This window comes from Oncorhynchus clarkii, unplaced genomic scaffold (assembly GCF_045791955.1).
Source record: "Oncorhynchus clarkii lewisi isolate Uvic-CL-2024 unplaced genomic scaffold, UVic_Ocla_1.0 unplaced_contig_1469_pilon_pilon, whole genome shotgun sequence".
In the NCBI taxonomy this organism is placed as follows: domain Eukaryota; kingdom Metazoa; phylum Chordata; class Actinopteri; order Salmoniformes; family Salmonidae; genus Oncorhynchus; species Oncorhynchus clarkii.
This window is the reverse complement of record NW_027257951.1, coordinates 560,001-582,290: the sequence shown is the minus strand read 5'-3', so window position 1 is coordinate 582,290 and position 22,290 is coordinate 560,001. Positions and strand designations below refer to the sequence as shown.

General features: G+C 46.7%; 1 protein-coding gene across 1 annotated transcript in view; it reads right to left on the bottom strand.

Moving 5' to 3' along the window:
* LOC139394220 (ankyrin-2-like) overlaps positions 1 to 22,290 on the bottom strand; it is a 133,375-nt gene that overhangs the window by 56,151 nt on the left and 54,934 nt on the right. Inside the window, exons 26-35 of the mRNA XM_071142243.1 lie at positions 15,174 to 15,398; positions 13,469 to 13,623; positions 12,929 to 13,140; positions 12,583 to 12,790; positions 12,236 to 12,332; positions 11,734 to 11,962; positions 10,580 to 10,705; positions 9,693 to 9,815; positions 8,666 to 8,698; positions 8,506 to 8,527 (exon numbers count right to left, since the gene is read on the bottom strand). Of these exons, the coding sequence (XP_070998344.1) occupies positions 8,506 to 8,527; positions 8,666 to 8,698; positions 9,693 to 9,815; positions 10,580 to 10,705; positions 11,734 to 11,962; positions 12,236 to 12,332; positions 12,583 to 12,790; positions 12,929 to 13,140; positions 13,469 to 13,623; positions 15,174 to 15,398 (1,430 nt within the window). The remainder of the gene's footprint in view (positions 1 to 8,505; positions 8,528 to 8,665; positions 8,699 to 9,692; positions 9,816 to 10,579; positions 10,706 to 11,733; positions 11,963 to 12,235; positions 12,333 to 12,582; positions 12,791 to 12,928; positions 13,141 to 13,468; positions 13,624 to 15,173; positions 15,399 to 22,290) is intronic.

Sequence of the window (22,290 nt, the reverse complement as noted above, 5' to 3'; positions counted from 1 at the left end):
CGTCCTCTTCAGAGGCTTGAGCGGGGAGCGCTGAATCAAACGTCCTTTGAAGGTCAAAGGTCACCTTCTTTGAGTCTCTTGAACGTATCACTGTAGTAGCTGAACTTTCTGATGCTTCCCCCCCAGCTGAACAACTCTGCACGAAGTCGTTATCACCGTAGATGACGCCGTCCTCCGCGGCTCCTACTTGCACTATATTAACAACATCTCGCTCTGTCACTTTATCTGCTGCGGACCGGTCTACCTGCTCAGTGGAGAACGTGTGGGTTTCCTGTTTTCTCTCCCGTGTAATCACAACCTGTTCAAATCTCTCTTGTACGATGTCGTCCTCCGGTACACCACTGAGATCTACAGGTCTGTCTTCTAGGTACTGTTCTAAATCTCCACTGAGGAGTGCCTCCATGCCTGATGTATCTTTAACTCCTACAGCTGGTCTGGGCGATGTCTTCCTTTCGATCATGACTTCTTGTAACATCGGCTCCTGAACTGGGTTCAAGATTATCGATTCGGCACCCCGAGAGCCACCATCATCCATGTCTTGCACTTTCCACCAGTCTTCTTTTTCTGTCTCTGTATCTTCTGTAGACATGTCTACCTCCATGTCTACCTCCCTGGTCACAATGGTCTGTTTGAAACTCTGCTGTTGGTCTATGTCATCCTTTGGTGAACCACTATTTACCATACATCTCTGTTCTAGGTAGTGATCCATATCTCCCCTGAGGAGGGACTCCATCCGTGATATATCTCTCACCACTGTAACCGTTCTGGGGGAGATTTTCCTTTCCATCCTGACTTCTTGTAACAGCGGTTCCTGAACTGTCATCACTTCAGCGCCACGGACAGGTGATGGTCTCTGTTCTAGGTCGTGATCCATATCTCCCCTGAGGAGGGACTCCATCCCTGACATATCTCTCACCACTTTAACCGGTCTGGGGGAGGTCTTCCGTTGGATCGTGACTTCTTGTAACAGCGGTTCCCGAACAGGGGACGGAGTCGCTGATTTGGTTTCTACGACTAAATCTTCAGTTTCTGGAAAGATTTCTTCATCACCATGAGTTACATCTCCTCGTACTTTCACCCCATCCATTCTCTCTGTCTCTTTATAAACTGTGGGCAGGTCAACCTCCTGAGTGGGGAATGTGAGTGGGCTCATCGGTGGGGTGTCTGCTAATCCTTCGTGTTTCTCACTCTCCCCCGTGCTTGAATGGGGAGTCCTGGTTCCTAGGCTAGTCCCGGGAGAGTCCGCTGCGCCTTCATGCTTCAGATTCACAGGGCTTTCATTCCCCACCAGGTTCTCAGCCTCAGCCTCAGCTTTTTCAGCCTGGGGGTGGTCGTCATCCCCTATAAACGAGGTCTGTCTGAACAGCTGGTACTCTGGACTGTCCTCCAGCTCGGCCTTGATGTCAGCGCTAAAGTCCTCAGAGGGTTTCCTGTCTGGGCTGATCTGCATCTCCATAGAATACTTCCTGTCTGGTCCCATCTCTGGTTCCTCCAGCTGCATCATCTCTACAGAAGACTTCCTGTCTGGTCCCATCTCTGGGTCCTCCAGCTGCATCATCTCCGTAGAAGACTTCCTGTCTGGTCCCATCTCTGGTTCCTCCAGCTGCATCATCTCTATAGAAGACTTCCTGTCTGGTCCCATCTCTGGGTCCTCCAGCTGCATCATCTCTATAGAAGACTTCCTGTCTGGTCCCATCTCTGGTTCCTCCAGCTGCATCATCTCTGTAGAATACTTCCTGTCTGGTCCCATGTCTGGTTCCTCCAGCTGCATCATCTCTGTAGAAGACTTCCTGTCTGGTCCAATCTCTGGTTCCTCCAGCTGCATAATCTCTGTAGAAGACTTCCTGTCTGGTCCAATCTCTGGTTCCTCCAGCGGCATCATCTCCGTAGAAGACTTCCTGTCTGGTCCCATCTCTGGTTCCTCCAGCTCCATCATCTCCGTAGAAGATTTCCTGTCTGGTCCCATCTCTGGTTCCTCCAGCCGCATCATCTCTATAGAAGACATCCGGTCTGGTCCCATCTCTGGTTCCTCCAGCTGCATCATCTCTGGGCTGCTCCATCCATCCTCTGGGAGAGCCCTGCCTAAGAGGATCCCTCCATCCTCTGGTAGAGCCCTGTCTAGGAGGATTCCTCCGTCCTCTGGTAGAATCTTGTCTAGAAGGATCCCTCCATCCTCTGGTAGAGCCGAGTCTAGGAGGATCCCTCTGTCCTCTGGTAGAGCTCTGTCCAGGAGGATCCCTCCGTCTTCAAGTAGAGCCCTGCCTAGGAAGATCCCTCCGTCCTCTGGTAGAGCCCTGACTAGGAGGATCCCTTCGTCCCCTGTTAGATTCTTGTCTAGGAGGATCCCTTCATCCTCTGGTAGAGCCCTGTCCAGAGGGATCCCTCCATCCTCTTGTAGAGCCCTATCTAGGATGATCCCTCCCGCCTCTGGTAGAGCCCTGCCTAGGAAGATCCCTCCATCCTCTGGTAGAGCCCTGACTAAGAGGATCCCTCCATCCTCTAGTAGAGCCCTGTCGACAGGGATCCTGCCATCCTCTGCTAGAAGCCTGTCTAGGAGGATCCCTCTGTCCTCTGGTAGAGCCCTGTCTAGGAGGATCCCTCCATCCTCTGGTAGAGCCCTGTCTAGGAGGATCACTCTGTCCTCTGGAAGAGCCCTGTCTAGGATGATCCCTCCATTCTCTGGTAGAGCCCTGTCTAGGAGGATCCCTCCATCCTCTAGTTGAGCCCTGTCTAGGAGGATCCCTCCGTCCTCTGGTAGAGCCCTGTCTAGGAGGATTACTCCATCCTCTGGTCGAACCTTGTCTAGGAAGATTCCTGCATTTTCTGATAGATCCCGGTCTAGGAGGATCCCTCCGTCCTCTGGTAGAGCCCTGTCTAGGATGATCCCTCCATTCTCTGGTAGAGCCCTGTCTAGGAGGATCCCTCCATCCTCTGGTTGAGCCCTGTCTAGGAAGATCCCTCCATCCTCTGGTAGATCCCTGTCTAGAGGGATCCCTCCGTCCTCCGGTAGATCCATGTCTAGAGGGATCCTTCCATCTCTTGGTAGACCCCTGTCTAGGAGGATCCCTCTGTCCTCTGGTAGAGTCGTGTCTAGGACGATTCCTCCAGTATCTGACAGATCCCGGTCTAGTTGGATCACTTCGTCCTCTGGTAGAGCCCTGTCTAGGATGATCCCTCCATCCTCTGGTAGAGCCCTGTCTAGGAGAATCCCTCTGTCTTCTGGTAGAGCCCTGTCTAGGAGGATCCCTCCGTCCTCTGGTAGAGCCCTGTCTAGAGGGATCCCTCTGTATTTTGGTAGATCCCTGTCTAGAGGGATCCCTCCGTCCTCTGGTAGAGCCCTGTCTATAGGGATTCCTCCGTCCTCTGGTAGAGCCCTGTCTAAGAGAATCCCTCTATCTTCTGGTAGAGCCCTGTCTAGGAGGATCCCTCCGTCCTCTGGTAGAGCCCTGTCTTGAGGGATCCCTCCGTCCTCTGGTAGAGCCCTGTCTAGAGGGATCCCTCCGTCCTCTGGTAGAGACCTCTCTAGGAGGATCCCTCCATCCTCTGGTAGAGCCCTGTCTAGGAGGATCCCTCCGTCCTCTGGTTGAGCCCTGTCTAGGAAGATCCCTCCGTCCTCTGGTAGAGCCCTATCTAGGAGGATCCCTCCCTCCTCCAGTTGAGCCCTGTCTAGGAGGATCTCTCCACCTTCTGGCAGACCCCTTTCTAGGAGGATACATCCGTCCTCTGGTAGAGCCCTGTCTAGAGGGATCCCTCTGTCCTCTGGTTGTATTCTGTTGATGTTAGTCGCTGACTCCTGCAACTGAACCGTAACATGAGTTATCTCAGTGTCTTCAGAGTGGTCCCTTTCTAAGACATGAGTTATCTCAGAGTCTTCAGAGTGGTCTCTTACTAAGATCAGATGTGGTTCATCATCCACCCCTTTGTAATGGAGAGCCAGAACATCACTCTGCGAGCAGAGGATTGTGGAAGTTGGAGTTTCTGATGGCGTATGCTCTGTGGGACTGGTTTCAGCTCTGTAGGTCTCACTGTAGATCACTGCCTCGGAGCTCGATGTGGAGGTTGTGGATGACGTCATGGCTTTGTGCTCGAAGAGCCCTGTTTTGTTCTTGGAAGGATCCTGGCCAGTCTGGAATGCCTTCATCAGCTCCCGGACAGACATTGTCTCCTCCAGCCTCTCCGTCTGAGACCGAGGGGATTTCCGAGATCTGGGAAGCTTAGGAAGATCTGGCATCTGGGGCTCACCCATCTCCTTAGTGATGGTGATGAAAGTTGTGTTCTGAGGGACTGGCGCCTGTATAGGCTTTCGCTTACGGCCATCCTCCTCCTCTTCCTCTTCCTCAACCTTCTTTTGCAGAGCTCTCACTCTGTCCTTTATGGATCCGATTGGGGTTTCCACGACCAGGGGCGACACTAGTGGCTCCATGGCTGGGGTTGGTCCAGAAGGCCCAGACCAAGTTTCAGACCCAGAACCGAGCCCAGACTCCCCCAGTACAACATCCCAATCCAGGGTTGCAGTCGGTTTTAACTCAGTCCCGGGCCCCACTCCAGGTCCAGACCCAGACACCACTACAGGTCCGGACCCAGACACCACTCCAGGCATAGACCTGGGAACCACTACAAGCTCAGACCCAGGAACCACTCCAGGCATAGACCTGGGGACGACTACAGGCTCAGACCCGGGAACCACTCCAGGCATAGACCTGGGAACGACTACAGGCTCAGACCCGGGAACCACTCCAGGCATAGACCTGGGAATGACTACAGGCTCAGACCCGGGAACCACTCCAGGCATAGACCTGGGAACCACTAAAGGCTCACACCCGGGAACCACTCCAGGCATATGCCTGGGAACGACTACAGGCTCAGACCCAAGAACCACTCCAGGCATAGACCCGGGAACCACTCCAGGCTCAGACCCGGGAACCACTACAGGCTCAGACCCGGGAACCACTCCAGGCTTAGACCCGGGAACCACTTCCTGCCTCGGCTCTCCCAGAACAACATCCCCATCAAGGGACTCCTCAGAGCTCATCCTCTCCAGCTCCCCCTCGGAACTGCTGCATCCAGAACGTTCCCTGTCCCTCAACTTCTTCCTGATCGGCTTTTTGATCTCAGGGGGATGGCGTTTGCCTTCCCGCTTCAGAACGACCTGATCTAATCTCTCCTGGACTATGATGTCCTGTAGTGGGAAACTGGTTACACCAGATCTCTCTTCTAGGTGCTTGTTCACGCCTCCACTGAGGTGAGACACCATACCTGACATATCTCTAAACTCTTTGGTCATTGTGGGAGAGGTCTTCCTCTGAATGCTGACTTCTTGTAGTACCGGCTCCTGAACATCAGAGGGAGTCATGGCTGTGGCTTTAGTCTGAGAGAGAATAACCCACTCATTTTCCTCCATTTTGGACATCTGCAGTACTTTCTCTTTGTTGTTTGTGAATCTAGTATCTCCCCCTCGTAAAATGTCTCCAACCTTCTCCAGATCCTCTTTCACCTGTTCCATGATCTCAAACGGCTCCCCGGGTTCCTCCTCCATCCCTGTCCTTCCTCCTCCTCTTCCTCCTCCTCCTCTTCCTCTATCCGAAGGGCTTGGGTGTTCAGTTTGCTCTGTCATCAAGATGGCAGACATCTTGATGAGGTCGTGTTTCATATCGGAGACCTCTGAAAGGAGGTCAGGGCTGGCCAGCATGGCTGGGTCTAGCACCTGATTGGTCGGCAGCGTGTAAGTCTCTGTCGACTCCGTCTCGTCGTCTTCCATTTTGAAAAAAAAGGAGGAAACCAAACCAAAAGGTGCAAAGAACATAAGGGGAGGATGGAGTGAAGGGGAAGAGAAGACATCGGAAAAAAACTGTGGTCAGGGCAGAATATATCACAGTATATCTTCTGTTCAACACAGGGAAAGGGGAAAGCAGCTTGACAACGGAAGAGGAGTGGTGAGTTCTCCAGAGGAGCGGGGGACGGGAGATGGGGGGAGGAGGGCAGCAACAGCAGAAGCGAAGCAAACAGAAGAGAAACAGAACAGGACGGAGGAAAGATATGGGCAAGAAATAACCTGTCGATACATATTGGTGTGTTTGACTGCACATTCATACACATGACACAGGAAGTAGTCTAAACACAACAGGAAGTAGTCTAAACACAACAGGAAGGTATAAAAATAAAAATGGGGAGCGACCTGAATACCAGCGTTGGAGTCAATTCCATTTATATTCTAGTTAATTCAGGAAGTAGACTGAAACTCCAGTTCCAAATTCCAATTCTCTTCAACGCTTTTCAATTAGGAAAATGTGGAATTTGAATTTTGCTTTACTTTCTGAATTGACTGTTTGAATTGTAATGGAATTGACCCCCAAACCCTGCTGAATATGGAACAAATGGAGGAAGAAAAACAGACTGGTTTCACACAAACAAAGATCTCAAGATTGTATCTCAACATGAAGGGTTCATGTCCACTGAAAAAAGCAAATAGGGAGAAAAGAGCAGAATGTTTCCCGTGCCATATTAACCGCTGATAGCTAACTGTCAGGAATTCTAAAGTAAATAAAATATAATCAGTAAAACTATATATAAATAAAAAACCTCAGTTAATGTTGTAAATAAATATCTTATCAGTAAAACTATATATAAATAAAAAACCTCAGTTAATGTTGTAAATAAATATCTTATCAGTAAAACTATTTATAAATACATAAACCGCAGTTAATGTTGTAAATAAATATCTTATCAGTAAAACTATATATAAATACATGTACATAACCTCAGTTAATTTGTTAAATAAATATCAGTGATCTAAGAAAAGAGATGCCAGTGATATAACAGGCTAATTAATTGATAACAGAATAGATACCAGTGAAATAACAGGCAAATGAATTGATAACAGAAAAGATACAAGTGATGTAACAGGCTAATGAACTGATAACAGAAAACATACCAGTGATATAACATGCTAATGAATTGATAACAGAAAATATACCAGTGATTTAACAGGCAAATTAATTGATAACAGAAAAGGAGAATGAGTGGTAACACACACATACACAGACTAACAAACATATACCATATGTATGTGTGAGTCAAGTTATTTTCATGCAGAGCAAAGAAAGTGTTTCAACAACCATGAAAGTAAAATAAGGGAGTGATCGGAGACAAAAATAAACTGAAAATTAATCTTTGAATTAATTCCAGGCAAGGAAAAATCCAGAATGAAATGACGTTCGTTTAACATATTGTCATAGTACAGTGTGTTTTCGTCAGCCGTCCAAATACATTTAAATAACGGGAGGTTATATGTTCACATTGGAAGTGCCATGGTAAATATATGTATTCTCAAACATTCATATAGTATCTCAAGCATTCATACAGTATCTCAAACATTCATGTAGTATCTCAAACATTCATACAGTATCTCAAACATTCATATAGTATCTCAAATATTCATATAGTATCTCAGGCATTCATACAGTATCTCAAACATTCATACCGTATCTCAAACATTCATATAGTATCTCAAACATTCATACAGTATATTAAACATTCATTCAGTATCTCAAACATTCATATAGTATCTCAAACATTCATATAGTATCTCTACAGTAACTCAAGCGTTCATTCCCTTTGACTTCCTATAGCGTGATGATGATGATGATGGTCGAATGGATGAAGGAGGGAGGGATTGTAGGAGGGAGAAACAGAATGGGTATTGGAGAGGAAGGGATGCAACGCATACCAGCCATAGCATAGCGGCCAGGAACCCACAGGTAACTAGACAGGGTTATAGTAATATCATATTACTATAGCATAGCGGTCAGGAACCCACAGGTAACTAGACAAGGTTATAGTAATATCATATTACTATAGCATAGCGGCCAGGAACCCACAGGTAACTAGACAAGGTGTTAGTAATATTATAGTACTATAGTATAGTGGTCAGGAACCCACAGGTAACTAGACAAGGTGTTAGTAATATTATAGTACTATAGCATAGCGGCCAGGAACCCACAGGTAACTAGACAAGGTGTTAGTAATATTATATTACTATAGTATAGTGGTCAGGAACCCACAGGTAACTAGACAATGTGTTAGTAATATTATAGTACTATAGTATAGTGGTCAGGAACCCACAGGTAACTAGACAAGGTGTTAGTAATATTATATTACTATAGTATAGTGGTCAGGAACCCACAGGTAACTAGACAAGGTGTTAGTAATATTATAGTACTATAGTATAGTGGTCAGGAACCCACAGGTAACTAGACAAGGTGCTAGTAATAGTATATTACTATAGTATAGTATATTACACACAACCCGGCTAGTCAAGCGGCCATTGTTGTATGTTAAGCAATGCAAATCATTGGCCTGCGTACTGCATTTTTAAACAAAACGACAATGTAATTGAATCTGTTCTTCCTGGACTACAGGTAGTTATGAAGGTTAGTTAATGCAGAGCCTGTGTTTGTCACTACCAACAAATGTAATAATTTCAAAAAACAAATAAACTCAGCTTACATTTTTTGTCACTCTTGTCACTCTGTAAGAAAGGAGGGTTCAATACAACAACGTTGAATACAATCAGTGAATAAACATAAATCAGGTTAAAAACAAAAGTGTTTTAACGTTTTATCAAATTTTAACAAGAGGAATGTTCTGAAAAGGTGTAGTTGGTTACCTCGTCATCTGCGTCTAGGTCTGAGTCAGACTCCTGAATAGGACACCAAGGAGAGAAATAAAGAAGGCATTCAGTCTGATCTGCTTTGGGACAGTGTTATTCACATTGAGACCGATCTGTAGTGGGACAGTGTTATTCACACTGAGTCAGATCTGTTTTGGGACAACGTTATTCAGTATGAGCCAGATCTTCAGCGTTATTCACATTTCAGTCCAGGTGTGTTTAGCATTATCATTATTTAATGTTAACACACATTGTGTTCAGTCCAGGTGTGTTCAGCATTATCATTATTTAATGTTAACACACATTGTGTTCCGTCCAGGTGTGTTCAGCATTATCATTATTTAATGTTAACACACATTGTGTTCCGTCCAGGTGTGTTCAGCATTATCATTATTTAATGTTAACACACATTGTGTTCCGTCCAGGTGTGTTCAGCATTATCATTATTTAATGTAAATACACATGGTGTTCAGTCCAGGTGTGTTCAGCATTATCATTATGTAATGTAAATACACATTGTGTTCAGTCCAGGTGTGTTCAGCATTATCATTATTTCATGTCATTACACATTGTGTCCAGTCCAGGTGTGTTCAGCATTATCATTATTTAATGTAAATACACATTGTGTCCAGTCCAGGTGTGTTCAGCATTATCATTATTTCATGTCATTACACATTGTGTCCAGTCCAGGTGTGTTCAGCATTATCATCATTTAATGTAAATACACATTGTGTCCAGTCCAGGTGTGTTCAGCATTATCATTATTTCATGTCATTACACATTGTGTCCAGTCCAGGTGTGTCCAGTCCAGGTGTGTTCAGCATTATCATTATTTAATGTCATTACACATTGTGTCCAGTCCAGGTGTGTTCAGCATTATTTCCTGTCATTACACATTGTGTCCAGTCCAGATGTGTTCAGCATTATTTCCTGTCATTACACATTGTGTTCAGTCCAGGTGTGTTCAGCATTATTTCCTGTCATTACACATTGTGTTCAGTCCAGGTGTGTTCAGGTGTCTTACCTTGCAGTAGGTGGGCAGCGTGATGTTCAGGTTGCAGATTGCCTTGTGGGTAAGACTACGGTAGGTGCGGGGCTCCTTGGTGAAGGACAGTCTGCCACACGGCTCCTGGGCGCAGTCACGAATCTGTCAATCAATCAATCAACTAATCAACCAATCACTGGAGACTCATGGAATCAGGTGAAGGTGGGAATATTAGCAAGGAATGTGAAAAAACATTCTGGTATATTATACTGTATAATCAAACTCATTAAAATACATACTAAATCATATACCAGTGTCTATGATGTACTCAAAACTCATTAAAATACATACTAAATTACATACCAGTGTCTATGATGTACTCAAAACTCATTAAAATACATACTAAATTATATACCAGTGTCTATGACGTACTCAAAACTCATTAAAATACATACTAAATTACATACCAGTGTCTCTGATGCATTCTAAACTATATACCAGTGTCTCTGATGTATTCTAAACTATATATCAGTGTCACTGTTTCCCAGTGTAGAAGTCCATTCAGAACTAAAACAAAGTGGACAACTATGTCACACTCTCCCAGCGTAGAAGAAGTACATTCAGAACTAAAACAAAGTGGACAACTACGTCACACTCTCCCAGCGTAGAAGAAGTCCATTCAGAACTAAAACAAAGTGGACAACTACGTCACACTCTCCCAGCGTAGAAGAAGTCCATTCAGAACTAAAACAAAGTGGACAACTACGTCACACTCTCCCAGCGTAGAAGAAGTCCATTCAGAACTAAAACAAAGTGGACAACTATGTCACACTCTCCCAGCGTAGAAGAAGTCCATTCAGAACTAAAACAAAGTGGACAACTACGTCACACTCTCCCAGCGTAGAAGTCCAGTAATGGAGTGTTACCTTGATGAAGAGTGCGAGACGGTTTTCTTTGAATGCGTAGAAGCTGAAGACGTGATGCTGTCCACTCTTGGTCAGAGGAACCAGGTTCCCAAAACAGTCTGCAAAGATAGGCTTCCCTTCCAATACCTATTGTAGGGACAGACAGACAGACGGCAGAGAGCTAGGGTCAAATCAGTTCGTAAAGATAGGCTTCCCTTCCAATACCTATAGTAGGGACAGACAGACAGACAGACGGGCGGACAGACAGACAGACAGACAGACAGACATGGTCAGACACCAATACCCCCCCCCCCCCCCCACTTCACCTCTACATCTCTACTCCGGACCCCTCTGTGAATTTCTCTTGCATTTCCAGATCTTCCCCTCTCCTCTCCTCCTTCCCCTCCACTCACCTCTACTCCCTCTCCCTCCTCCCCTCCTCCTTCCCCCTCTCACCTCTACTCCTTCTCTCCCCCTCCCCATTCTCCTCTCCTTCTTCCCTCCGTCTCCCCTCTACTCCCTCTCCCCCCTCCCCTCCCCTCTCCTCCCTCTCCCCCTCCCCATTCTCCTCTCCTCCTTGCCCCCCTCTCCCCTCTCCCCCTCTCCATTCTCCTCTCCTCCTTTCCCCACCACTCCCCTCTACTCCCTCTCCCCCATCCCCTCCCCTCTCCTCCCTCTCCCCCTCCCCCTCCCCATTCCCCTCTCCTCCTTCCCCCCTCTCCCCTCTACTCCCTCTCCCCCCCTCCCTTCTCCTCCCTCTCCCTCCCTCTCCCCTCTCCTCCCTCTCCCCCTCCCCATTCTCCTCTCCTCCTCTCCCCCTCCCCATTCCCTCTCCTCCTTGCTCCCCCTCTCCCCTCTCCTCCTCCCCCCCTCCCCATTCTCCTCTCCTCCTCTCCCCCTCCCCATTCTCCTCTCCTCCTTCCCCCCTCTCCCCTCTACTCCCTCTCCCCCCCTCCCCTCCCTTCTCCTCCCTCTCCCTCCCTCTCCCCTCTCCTCCCTCTCCCCCTCCCCATTCTCCTCTCCTCCTCTCCCCCTCCCCATTCTCCTCTCCTCCTTGCTCCCCCTCTCCCCTCTCCTCCCTCTCCCCCTCCCCATTCTCCTCTCCTCCTTGCCCCCCCTCTCCCCTCTCCCCTCTCCTCCTCCCCTCTCCCCTCTCCTCCTTCCCCTCCTCTCACCTCTACGTCTCTACTCCGGGCCACCTCTGTGAAGTTCTCTTGCTGTTCCAGCGTCTTGTCCATCTTGTCGTCCGTCATGCAGAAGCAACGGAGGCGGGCCTCGATGGGGTCCAGCGTCTTGGCGAAGATGACGAACTTGGCCATGTAGGGGACACAGATGATCTCTCTGTACAGCTGGGTAGAGAAACTCACAGCCTCCTGGGTCTGACGACAGTCTATCAGCCAGAACCTACAGCGCACCGGAGGGGGGTGATCAATAATTAATCAATTGATAGATTCATTAATCAGTCAATAGATCACCCAATCTGTCAGTCAGTCTATCAGCTAGAACCTACAAGAGGCTTGATAATCAATCAACCTATCAAGGATGTAACAGATCAATCAATCGTATCCAATGAAGAATCAATCATTCCCTCAGTTAATTAATCAGAAAGAGGAGGATGTTTTCACTAGAATGTCAAAAACAACAGACAGATGAAAACACACCAGTTTCACACATTACCTTGCTGACACGTTGGTGGTGAAGGACACACATTGGTTGATGAAGGTGAGGGGGGTGGAGCCAGTGATGTCCTCCCATTGGGCAGGAGTGGTTCCACCTAGAACACACATCAGGATGGAACTCTGGTAAATATATTCAACATATTAATGTGGGTTGACTGAAACCAGGCTTTGATGAATATCAAGAAGGTAAACATGACGACTCAAAATCAATCATTCAGTCAGTTAGTTAATCAACCAACCAGCCAATCAAACAACCAATTCAAACAACCAATCAATGGGCCAAACAATCAATCAATCAAACAGCCAATCAAACAATCAGCCAATCAACAGTCATTTCCTACGCACCAGTGATACTGCAGAGCAGACGCAGAGTGGGCGTGTCCCCTCCAAACACGTTGCCTGTCCCGTCATTGGTCGAGCTTTTGGGGACAGGGATCGTCATGGTGATTGGCTTGTGGAACTTCCGCCTCCTGGGCTCCAAGGTAACGATGGGGCTAAAAGTAGCTTTGTTACCCAGAATCCTCTTCACCAGGTCTACGCTGATTGGCTGGGCCTAGGAGGAAGTGAACAAGAGTTAGGAAGTAGAAACAACGAACTTGAAAGTGTTCAGTTTGTCGTTACCAAATACATTTTTGTTGGGGCCGAAGACCAACTTGAAAAAGCTACACACACAGACCCCATCCCTCCCTACCTGTAGTCCAACCCTGATCTTCTTAGTGAGAGCCCCCTCTGGGAACACAGCCTGGACCTGAGGTACCAGAGTACTGCTCAACACCGCTCCCTCAGGACCAATCAGTTGACTGTCCTGCTTGATGCGCGACACCACCGCAAAGTATTGTGGGAAGTCCCTGGTGACGATACGGCAGATCCTCTTCTTCTCCAGCTCCTCAGGAGAGTCCAGCTCTGGAGGACGAACCAATGGGTGGAGCGGGGAAGCAGGGTCAGATGATACACAAGGACCAATCAGATTGAGAAGTCGGACCTAAATGTTTCCTAATCTTTGGTGAAAGAATAAGGTAGAACGATTGGTGGCTTGGTACTAACATGGCGGCCCGGTTCTGTTGCGTCCCTCATGCCTCCTCCCTGCTCCTCCCTCCACCCTTTCTCACCCATCTCATCCCCTCCGTCCACTCCCTGTCCTCCCTTCCCTTCCCTTCTCCCTCCCCATCCAGCTCTCCCCCGTACCAGACCTTCCCACTCGTCCCCCCGTCCCTCCCCCGTCTCCCCTCACCCTCATCCATGCCGTTCAGTATTTGGTTGAGTTCCTCCTCAGTGTGTTCACAGTGATGTTCCCTCCAGCTCTCCCCCATCTCACTCCTCAGAATCACCAGCTCCCGCTCCGTGCCCCGCAGGGCCGCGAAGTGAGGGATCTCCACAATCACCGGCCTGGTGGGTCAGAGGTCAGGGGTTAGAGGGTAAAGGTCGTAATGACAGGAGGACGCATTCCATGGAAGAACACAAAACATCACAAGATGAGGGACAAAGAAATCCTGGAGAAATTCCTGGAGGAGATTCAAGCAAACAGAAGTATATGATATTTTGATGATGATGAGGAGGAGGAGGAGGAGGAGGAGGGTCAGGTGACAGACTATTCCGAACATAGAAAAATCACAACATTACAATATGTGGAGGAAAAATCATGGGGGGTAATGGGATAAAACTGGAACTGATTCAGAATGTAATTCTCAACAACACAACGACACTGTAACTCAAATGTGGAGAGGGCTGGGGAGAAGATATGATGAGACCAGGGTATATATGATGAGACCAGGGTAAATATGATGAGACCAGGGTATATATGATGAGACCAGGGTAAATATGATGAGACCAGGGTATATATGAATGAGACCAGGGTAAATATGATGAGACCAGTGTATATATGATGAGACCAGGGTATATATGATGAGACCATCGTAGATATGATGAGACCAGGGTATATATGATGGGACCAGGGTATATATGGTGAGACCAGGGTATATATGGTCTGGCTGGGTGGGTGGGGGGTATATATGATGAGACCAGGGTATATATGATGAGACCAGGGTATATATGATGAGACCAGGGTATATATGGTGAGACCAGGGTATATATGATGAGACCAGGGTATATATGGTGAGACATGGTTATATATGGTCTGGCTGGGTGGGTGGGGGGTATATATAATGAGACCAGGGGCCGGGGTATATATTGTGTCCCTTCTCTGTCTCCGTGGTCTCCGTGCCAGGAGGCCCCAGCTGTAGTGTTTGAGTTACCCCAGGAACTTGGTGCCTAGAGGCCCCAGCTGTAGTGTTTAGTTACCCCAGGAACTTGGTGCCTAGAGGCCTCAGCTGTAGTGTTTAGTTACCCCAGGAACTTGGTGCCTAGAGGCCTCAGCTGTAGTGTTTTATTTACCCCAGGAACTTGGTGCCTAGAGGCTCCAGCTGTAGTGTTTTAGTTACCCCAGGAACTTGGTGCCTAGAGGCTCCAGCTGTAGTGTGTGATTTACCCTAGGAACTTGGTGCCTAGAGGCCCCAGCTGTAGTGTTTTAGTTACCCCAGGAACTTGGTGCCTAGAGGCTCCAGCTGTAGTGTGTGATTTACCCCAGGAACTTGGTGCCTAGAGGCCCCAGCTGTAGTGTTTTAGTTACCCCAGGAACTTGGTGCCTAGAGGCTCCAGCTGTAGTGTGTGATTTACCCCAGGAACTTGGTGCCAGGAGGCCCCAGCTGTAGTATCCTGCTGACAAGACTCTCTCCCTCGTTGAGAGGGGGCGGGGCCGTGGGGAGGTGGAGCTTACTGATCCATTACGCAGCACGGGGGGAGAAGAGAACGTCAACACACACACACACGCAAGGACGTACACACATTACACACACGAACGAGCGCACATACACACAGACGCACTCTCTCTCTCTCTCTCTCTCTCTCGTCCACACTCCCCCTCCCTCTCTCCGTCTTACCCGAGGAACTGTGCCCCGGTGGGGCCGACCTCGATGATACGTCCTGCCAGCCCCTCTCCCTCCACCATGGGGGGCATGGACGCCAGGCGGTGCCTCTTCACCAGGCGGCACGTCACCCGCGTCGGAGCGGAACACTTCCTGGGCGGCACGATGATGCGCAGCCCGTTGTGACGGCAACCACGCATGGCCCCACCCCTGGCGTCCACCATGAAACTGACCAGGAAGCTGAAGGGAGAGGAGGAGAGGAGGGAGAGGGATTAGGGAAGGGGAGAGGAGATGGAGTGGGGAAGGGGTGATGGAGATGGAGAGGGAGTAGGGAAGGGGAGAGGAGATGGAGAGGTATTAGGGAAGGGGAGAGGAGAGGGATTAGGGAAGGGGAGAGGAGATGGAGTGGGGAAGGGGTGATGGAGATGGAGAGGGAGTAGGGAAGGGGAGAGGAGAGGGAGAAGGGGGAAGGGAAGGGGTGAGGAGAGGAGAGGGAGTAGGGAAGGGGTGAGGAGAGGAGAGGGAGTAGGGAAGGGGAGAGGAGAGGGAGAGGGAGTAGGGAAGGGGAGAGGAGAGGGAGTAGGGAAGGGGTGAGGAGAGGGAGAGGGAGTAGGGAAGGGGAGAGGAGAGGGAGAGGGAGTAGGGAAGGGGAGAGGAGAGGGAGTAGGGAAGGGGTGAGGAGAGGGAGAGGGAGTAGGGAAGGGGTGAGGAGAGGGAGAGGGAGTAGGGAAAAGGTGAGGACAGGTAGAGGGAGTATGGAAGGGGTGAGGCGAGGAGAGAGAGAGGGAGTAGGGAGAGGGAGTAGGGAAGGGGTGAGGAGAGGGAGAAGAAGAGGGAGTAGGGAAGGGGTGAGGAGAGGAGAGGGAGAGCGAGAGGGAGAAAGGAAGGGGTGAGGAGAGGGAGTAGGGAAGGTTTGAGGAGAGGAGAGGGAGAGGGAGTAAGGAAGGGGTGAGGAGAGGGAGTAGGGAAGGGTTGAGGAGAGGAGAGCGAGAGGGAGAAAGGAAGGGGTGAGGAGAGGAGAGGGAGTAGGGGAAACGGGGGAGAAGAGGGAGAGGTGTAGAAGGAGAGGGAGTAGGGAAGTGTTGAGGAGAGGGAGAGGGAGGAGGGGAAACGGGGGAGAAGGGGTTAAATGGTTGATCTGTGAAAGGGTGCGTTTCCACCATTATTTTTTGCATAATTTTACAGTCATTAAAAGATCTCACCATGTGGAACGAACAAATGATCTGTCGCCATTTATACAACGATACCAAAACTTTTCATCGCAGATGTGAGTTTAAAAAAGTTTTTTATGCGGTATGACTTTACTCGCATAAAAACTGTGGATGGAAACAGTGGTTAGTGACATTGTTGTGAAGTGAGAAACAGGCCGTTTATAAAGTCCGAGCTCTATCATGTTCCTCAATGAATTCAGCGCATTTCAGCAGTACACCTCCCTAGGTTATCTCTGAGCGCGCTCAGGAAGCACCGACTCGGTATCCGCAGTCAAACGAAAAAAGTCAAACGACCAAAGTTGCTGCATAACCTCCTTTCAACGAATGACAGAACATCTCCGATATTTTGGCAAAATCGAGTGAATGATTATACAGGTAGTACATCAGCTGATGAATAACGTGGAGATGAAGACCGGAAATAGTTTAAATATCAAGGTTTTAAAAAATATTCATATCTACTCTCGTACCGTTTGTTGATCACACGTTCTCTACCGAAGCTCTCATATGGGGAGGCAATACGAGACAGCACTGAGAAGTAGGGTGAATTCTATAGTGGTATTTTGACATGCATAGGTAAGAGATGTTCTTTGACAATGCAACCTAGTGGATTACAGAATAAAATTTGACATTTTCATGCCAGGCAGGAGTCCGGATTTAGGGGTTTCAGTGGGATTGGGACTGGACAGCATAACAGCCTAGGTTCCAGAGGACATGAGGGGACAGGATAACAGCCTAGGTTCCAGAGGACAGGAGGGGACAGGATAACAGCCTAGGTTCCAGAGGACAGCAGGGGACTGGACAGGATAACAGCCTAGGTTCCAGAGGACAGGAGGGGACAGGACAGGATAACATCCTAGGTTCCAGAGGACAGGAGGGGACAGGATAACAGCCTAGGTTCCAGAGGACAGGAGGGGACAGGATAACAGCCTAGGTTCCAGAGGACAGGAGGGGACAGGACAGGATAACAGCTTAGGTTCCAGAGGACAGGAGGGGACAGGACAGGATAACAGCCTAGGTTCCAGAGGACAGGAGGGGACAGGATAACAGCCTAGGTTCCAGAGGACAGGAGGGGACAGGATAACAGCCTAGGTTCCAGAGGACAGGAGGGGACAGGATAACAGCCTAGGTTCCAGAGGACAGGAGGGGACTGGACAGGATAACATCCTAGGTTCCAGAGGACAGGAGGGGACAGGATAACAGCCTAGGTTCCAGAGGACAGGAGGGGACAGGATAACAGCCTAGGTTCCAGAGGACAGGAGGGGACAGGATAACAGCCTAGGTTCCAGAGGACAGGAGGGGACAGGATAACAGCCTAGGTTCCAGAGGACAGGAGGGGACAGGATAACAGCCTAGGTTCCAGAGGACAGGAGGGTACTGGACAGGATAACAGCCTAGGTTCCAGAGGACAGGAGGGGACAGGATAACAGCCTAGGTTCCAGAGGACAGGAGGGGACAGGATAACAGCCTAGGTTCCAGAGGACAGGAGGGGACAGGATAACAGCCTAGGTTCCAGAGGACAGGAGGGGACAGGATAACAGCCTAGGTTCCAGAGGACAGGACTGGACAGGATAACAGCCTAGGTTCCAGAGGACAGGAGGGGACAGGATAACAGCCTAGGTTCCAGAGGACAGGAGGGGACAGGATAACAGCCTAGGTTCCAGAGGACAGGAGGGGACAGGACAGGATAACAGCCTAGGTTCCAGAGGACAGGAGGGGACTGGACAGGATAACAGCCTAGGTTCCAGAGGACAGGAGGGGACAGGATAACAGCCTAGGTTCCAGAGGACAGGAGGGGACAGGATAACAGCCTAGGTTCCAGAGGACAGGAGGGTACTGGACAGGATAACAGCCTAGGTTCCAGAGGACAGGAGGGGACTGGACAGGATAACAGCCTAGGTTCCAGAGGACAGGAGGGGACAGGATAACAGCCTAGGTTCCAGAGGACAGGAGGGGACAGGATAACAGCCTAGGTTCCAAAGGACAGGAGGGGACAGGATAACAGCCTAGGTTCCAGAGGACAGGAGGGGACAGGATAACATCCTAGGTTCCAGAGGACAGGAGGGTACTGGACAGGATAACAGCCTAGGTTCCAGAGGACAGGAGGGGACTGGACAGGATAACAGCCTAGGTTCCAGAGGACAGGAGGGGACAGGATAACAGCCTAGGTTCCAGAGGACAGGAGGGGACAGGATAACAGCCTAGGTTCCAGAGGACAGGAGGGTACTGGACAGGATAACAGCCTAGGTTCCAGAGGACAGGAGGGGACTGGATAGGATAACAGCCTAGGTTCCAGAGGACAGGAGGGAACTGGACAGGATAACAGCCTAGGTTCCAGAGGACAGGAGAAGATAGAACTGTCACTCTTGCCTCTCTGAATTGTTAACAAACTTCTTGTCTCTGACAGAGATGCCTATGTAGTGGATTGTTAACAAACTTCATGTCTCTGACAGAGATGCCTATGTAGTGAATTGTTAACAAACTTCTTGTCTCTGACAGAGATGCCTACGTAGTGAATTGTTAACGAACTTCATGTCTCTGACAGAGATGCCTACGTAGTGAATTGTTAACAAACTTCTTGTCTCTGACAGAGATGCCTACGTAGTGAATTGTTAACAAACTTCTTGTCTCTGACAGAGATGCCTATTCCATTCTATTCACTTCCATTCCATTATATTCACTTCCATTCCATCTATTCACTTCCATTCCATTCTATTCACTTCCATTCCATTCTATTCACTTCCATTCTATTCACTTCCATTCCATTCTATTCACTTCCATTCCATTCTATTCACTTCCATTCCATTCTATTCACTTCCATTCTATTCACTTCCATTCTATTCACTTCCATTCCATTCTATTCACTTCCATTCCATTATATTCACTTCCATTCTATTCACTTCCATTCTATTCACTTCCATTCTATTCACTTCCATTCCATTCTATTCACTTCCATTCTATTCACTTCCATTCTATTCACTTCCATTCCATTCTATTCACTTCCATTCTATTCACTTCCATTCTATTCACTTCCATTCTATTCACTTCCATTCCATTCTATTCACTTCCATTCTATTCACTTCCATTCTATTCACTTCCATTCCATTCTATTCACTTCCATTCTATTCACTTCCATTCTATTCACTTCTATTCCATTCTATTCACTTCCATTCTATTCACTTCTATTCCATTCTATTCACTTCCATTCTATTCACTTCCATTCCATTCTATTCACTTCCATTCCATTATATTCACATCCATTCTATTCACTTCCATTCTATTCACTTCCATTCTATTCACTTCCATTCCATTCTATTCACTTCCATTCTATTCACTTCCATTCTATTCACTTCCATTCCATATTCACTTCCATTCTATTCACTTCCATTCCATTCTATTCAGTTCCATTCTATTCACTTCTTCCATTCTATTCACTTCCATTCTATTCACTTCCATTCCATTCTATTCACTTCCATTCCATATTCACTTCCATTATATTCACTTCCATTCTATTCTATTCACTTCCATTCCATTCTATTCACTTCCATTCTATTCACTTCTATTCTATTCACTTCCATTCTATTCACTTCCATTCCATTCTATTCACTTCCATTCCATTCTATTCACTTCCATTCTATTCACTTCCATTCTATTCACTTCCATTCCATTATATTCACATCCATTATATTCACTTCCATTCTATTCACTTCCATTCTATTCACTTCCATTCCATTCTATTCACTTCCATTCTATTCACTTCCATTCTATTCACTTCCATTCTATTCACTTCCATTCCATTCTATTCAATTCCATTCTATTCACTTCCATTCTATTCACTTCCATTCTATTCACTTCCATTCCATTCTATTCACTTCCATTCTATTCACTTCCATTCTATTCACTTCCATTCTATTCACTTCCATTCTATTCACTTCTATCCCATTCTATTCACTTCCATTCTATTCACTTCTATTCCATTCTATTCACTTCCATTCTATTCACTTCCATTCCATTCTATTCACTTCCATTCCATTATATTCACATCCATTCTATTCACTTCCATTCTATTCACTTCCATTCTATTCACTTCCATTCTATTCACTTCTATTCTATTCACTTCCATTCTATTCACTTCCATTCCATTCTATTCACTTCCATTCCATTCACTTCCATTCCATTCTATTCACTTCCATTCTATTCACTTCCATTCTATTCACTTCCATTCTATTCACTTCCATTCCATTCTATTCACTTCCATTCCATTATATTCACTTCCATTCTATTCACTTCCATTCTATTCACTTCCATTCTATTCACTTCCATTCTATTCACTTGCATTCTATTCACTTCCATTCCATTCTATTCACTTCCATTCTATTCACTTCCATTCTATTCACTTCCATTCCATTCACTTCCATTCCATTCTATTCACTTCCATTCCATTCTATTCACTTCCATTCTATTCACTTCCATTCTATTCACTTCCATTCTATTCACTTCTATTCCATTCTATTCACTTCCATTCTATTCACTTCTATTCCATTCTATTCACTTCCATTCTATTCACTTCCATTCCATTCTATTCACTTCCATTCCATTATATTCACATCCATTCTATTCACTTCCATTCTATTCACTTCCATTCTATTCACTTCTATTCTATTCACTTCCATTCCATTCTATTCACTTCCATTCTATTCACTTCCATTCTATTCACTTCCATTCTATTCACTTCCGTTCTATTCACTTCCATTCTATTAACTTCCATTCCATTCTATTCACTTCCATTCTATTCACTTCTATTCTATTCACTTCCATTCTATTCACTTCCATTCCATTCTATTCACTTCCATTCTATTCACTTCCATTCTATTCACTTCTATTCCATTCTATTCACTTCCATTCTATTCACTTCTATTCCATTCTATTCACTTCCATTCTATTCACTTCCATTCTATTCTATTCACTTCCATTCCATTCTATTCACTTCCATTCTATTCACTTCCATTCCATTCTATTCACTTCCATTCTATTCACTTCCATTCTATTCACTTCCATTCTATTCACTTCTATTCCATTCTATTCACTTCCATTCTATTCACTTCTATTCCATTCTATTCACTTCCATTCTATTCCATTCTATTCACTTCCATTCTATTCACTTCCATTCCATTATATTCACTTCCATTCTATTCACTTCCATTCTATTCACTTCCATTCTATTCACTTCCATTCTATTCACTTCCATTCCATTCTATTCACTTCCATTCTATTCACTTACATTCTATTCACTTCCATTCTATTCACTTCCATTCTATTCACTTCCATTCTATTCACTTCCATTCTATTCACTTCCATTCTATTCACTTCCATTCCATTCTATTCACTTCCATTCTATTCACTTCCATTCTATTCACTTCCATTCCATTCTATTCACTTCCATTCTATTCTATTCACTTCCATTCCATTCTATTCACTTCCATTCTATTCACTTCTATTCTCTTCACTTCCATTCTATTCACTTCCATTCCATTCTATTCACTTCCATTATATTCACTTCCATTCTATTCACTTCCATTCCATTCTATTCACTTCCATTCTATTCTATTCACTTCCATTCCATTCCATTCACTTCCATTCTATTCACTTCTATTTTATTCACTTCCATTCTATTCACTTCCATTCCATTCTATTCACTTCCATTCCATTCTATTCACTTCCATTCCATTCTATTCACTTCCATTCTATTCACTTCCATTCCATTCTATTCACTTCCATTCCATTATATTCACTTCCATTCTATTCACTTCCATTCTATTCACTTCCATTCCATTCTATTCACTTCCATTCTATTCACTTCCATTCTATTCACTTCCATTCTATTCACTTCCATTCCATTCTATTCACTTCCATTCTATTCACTT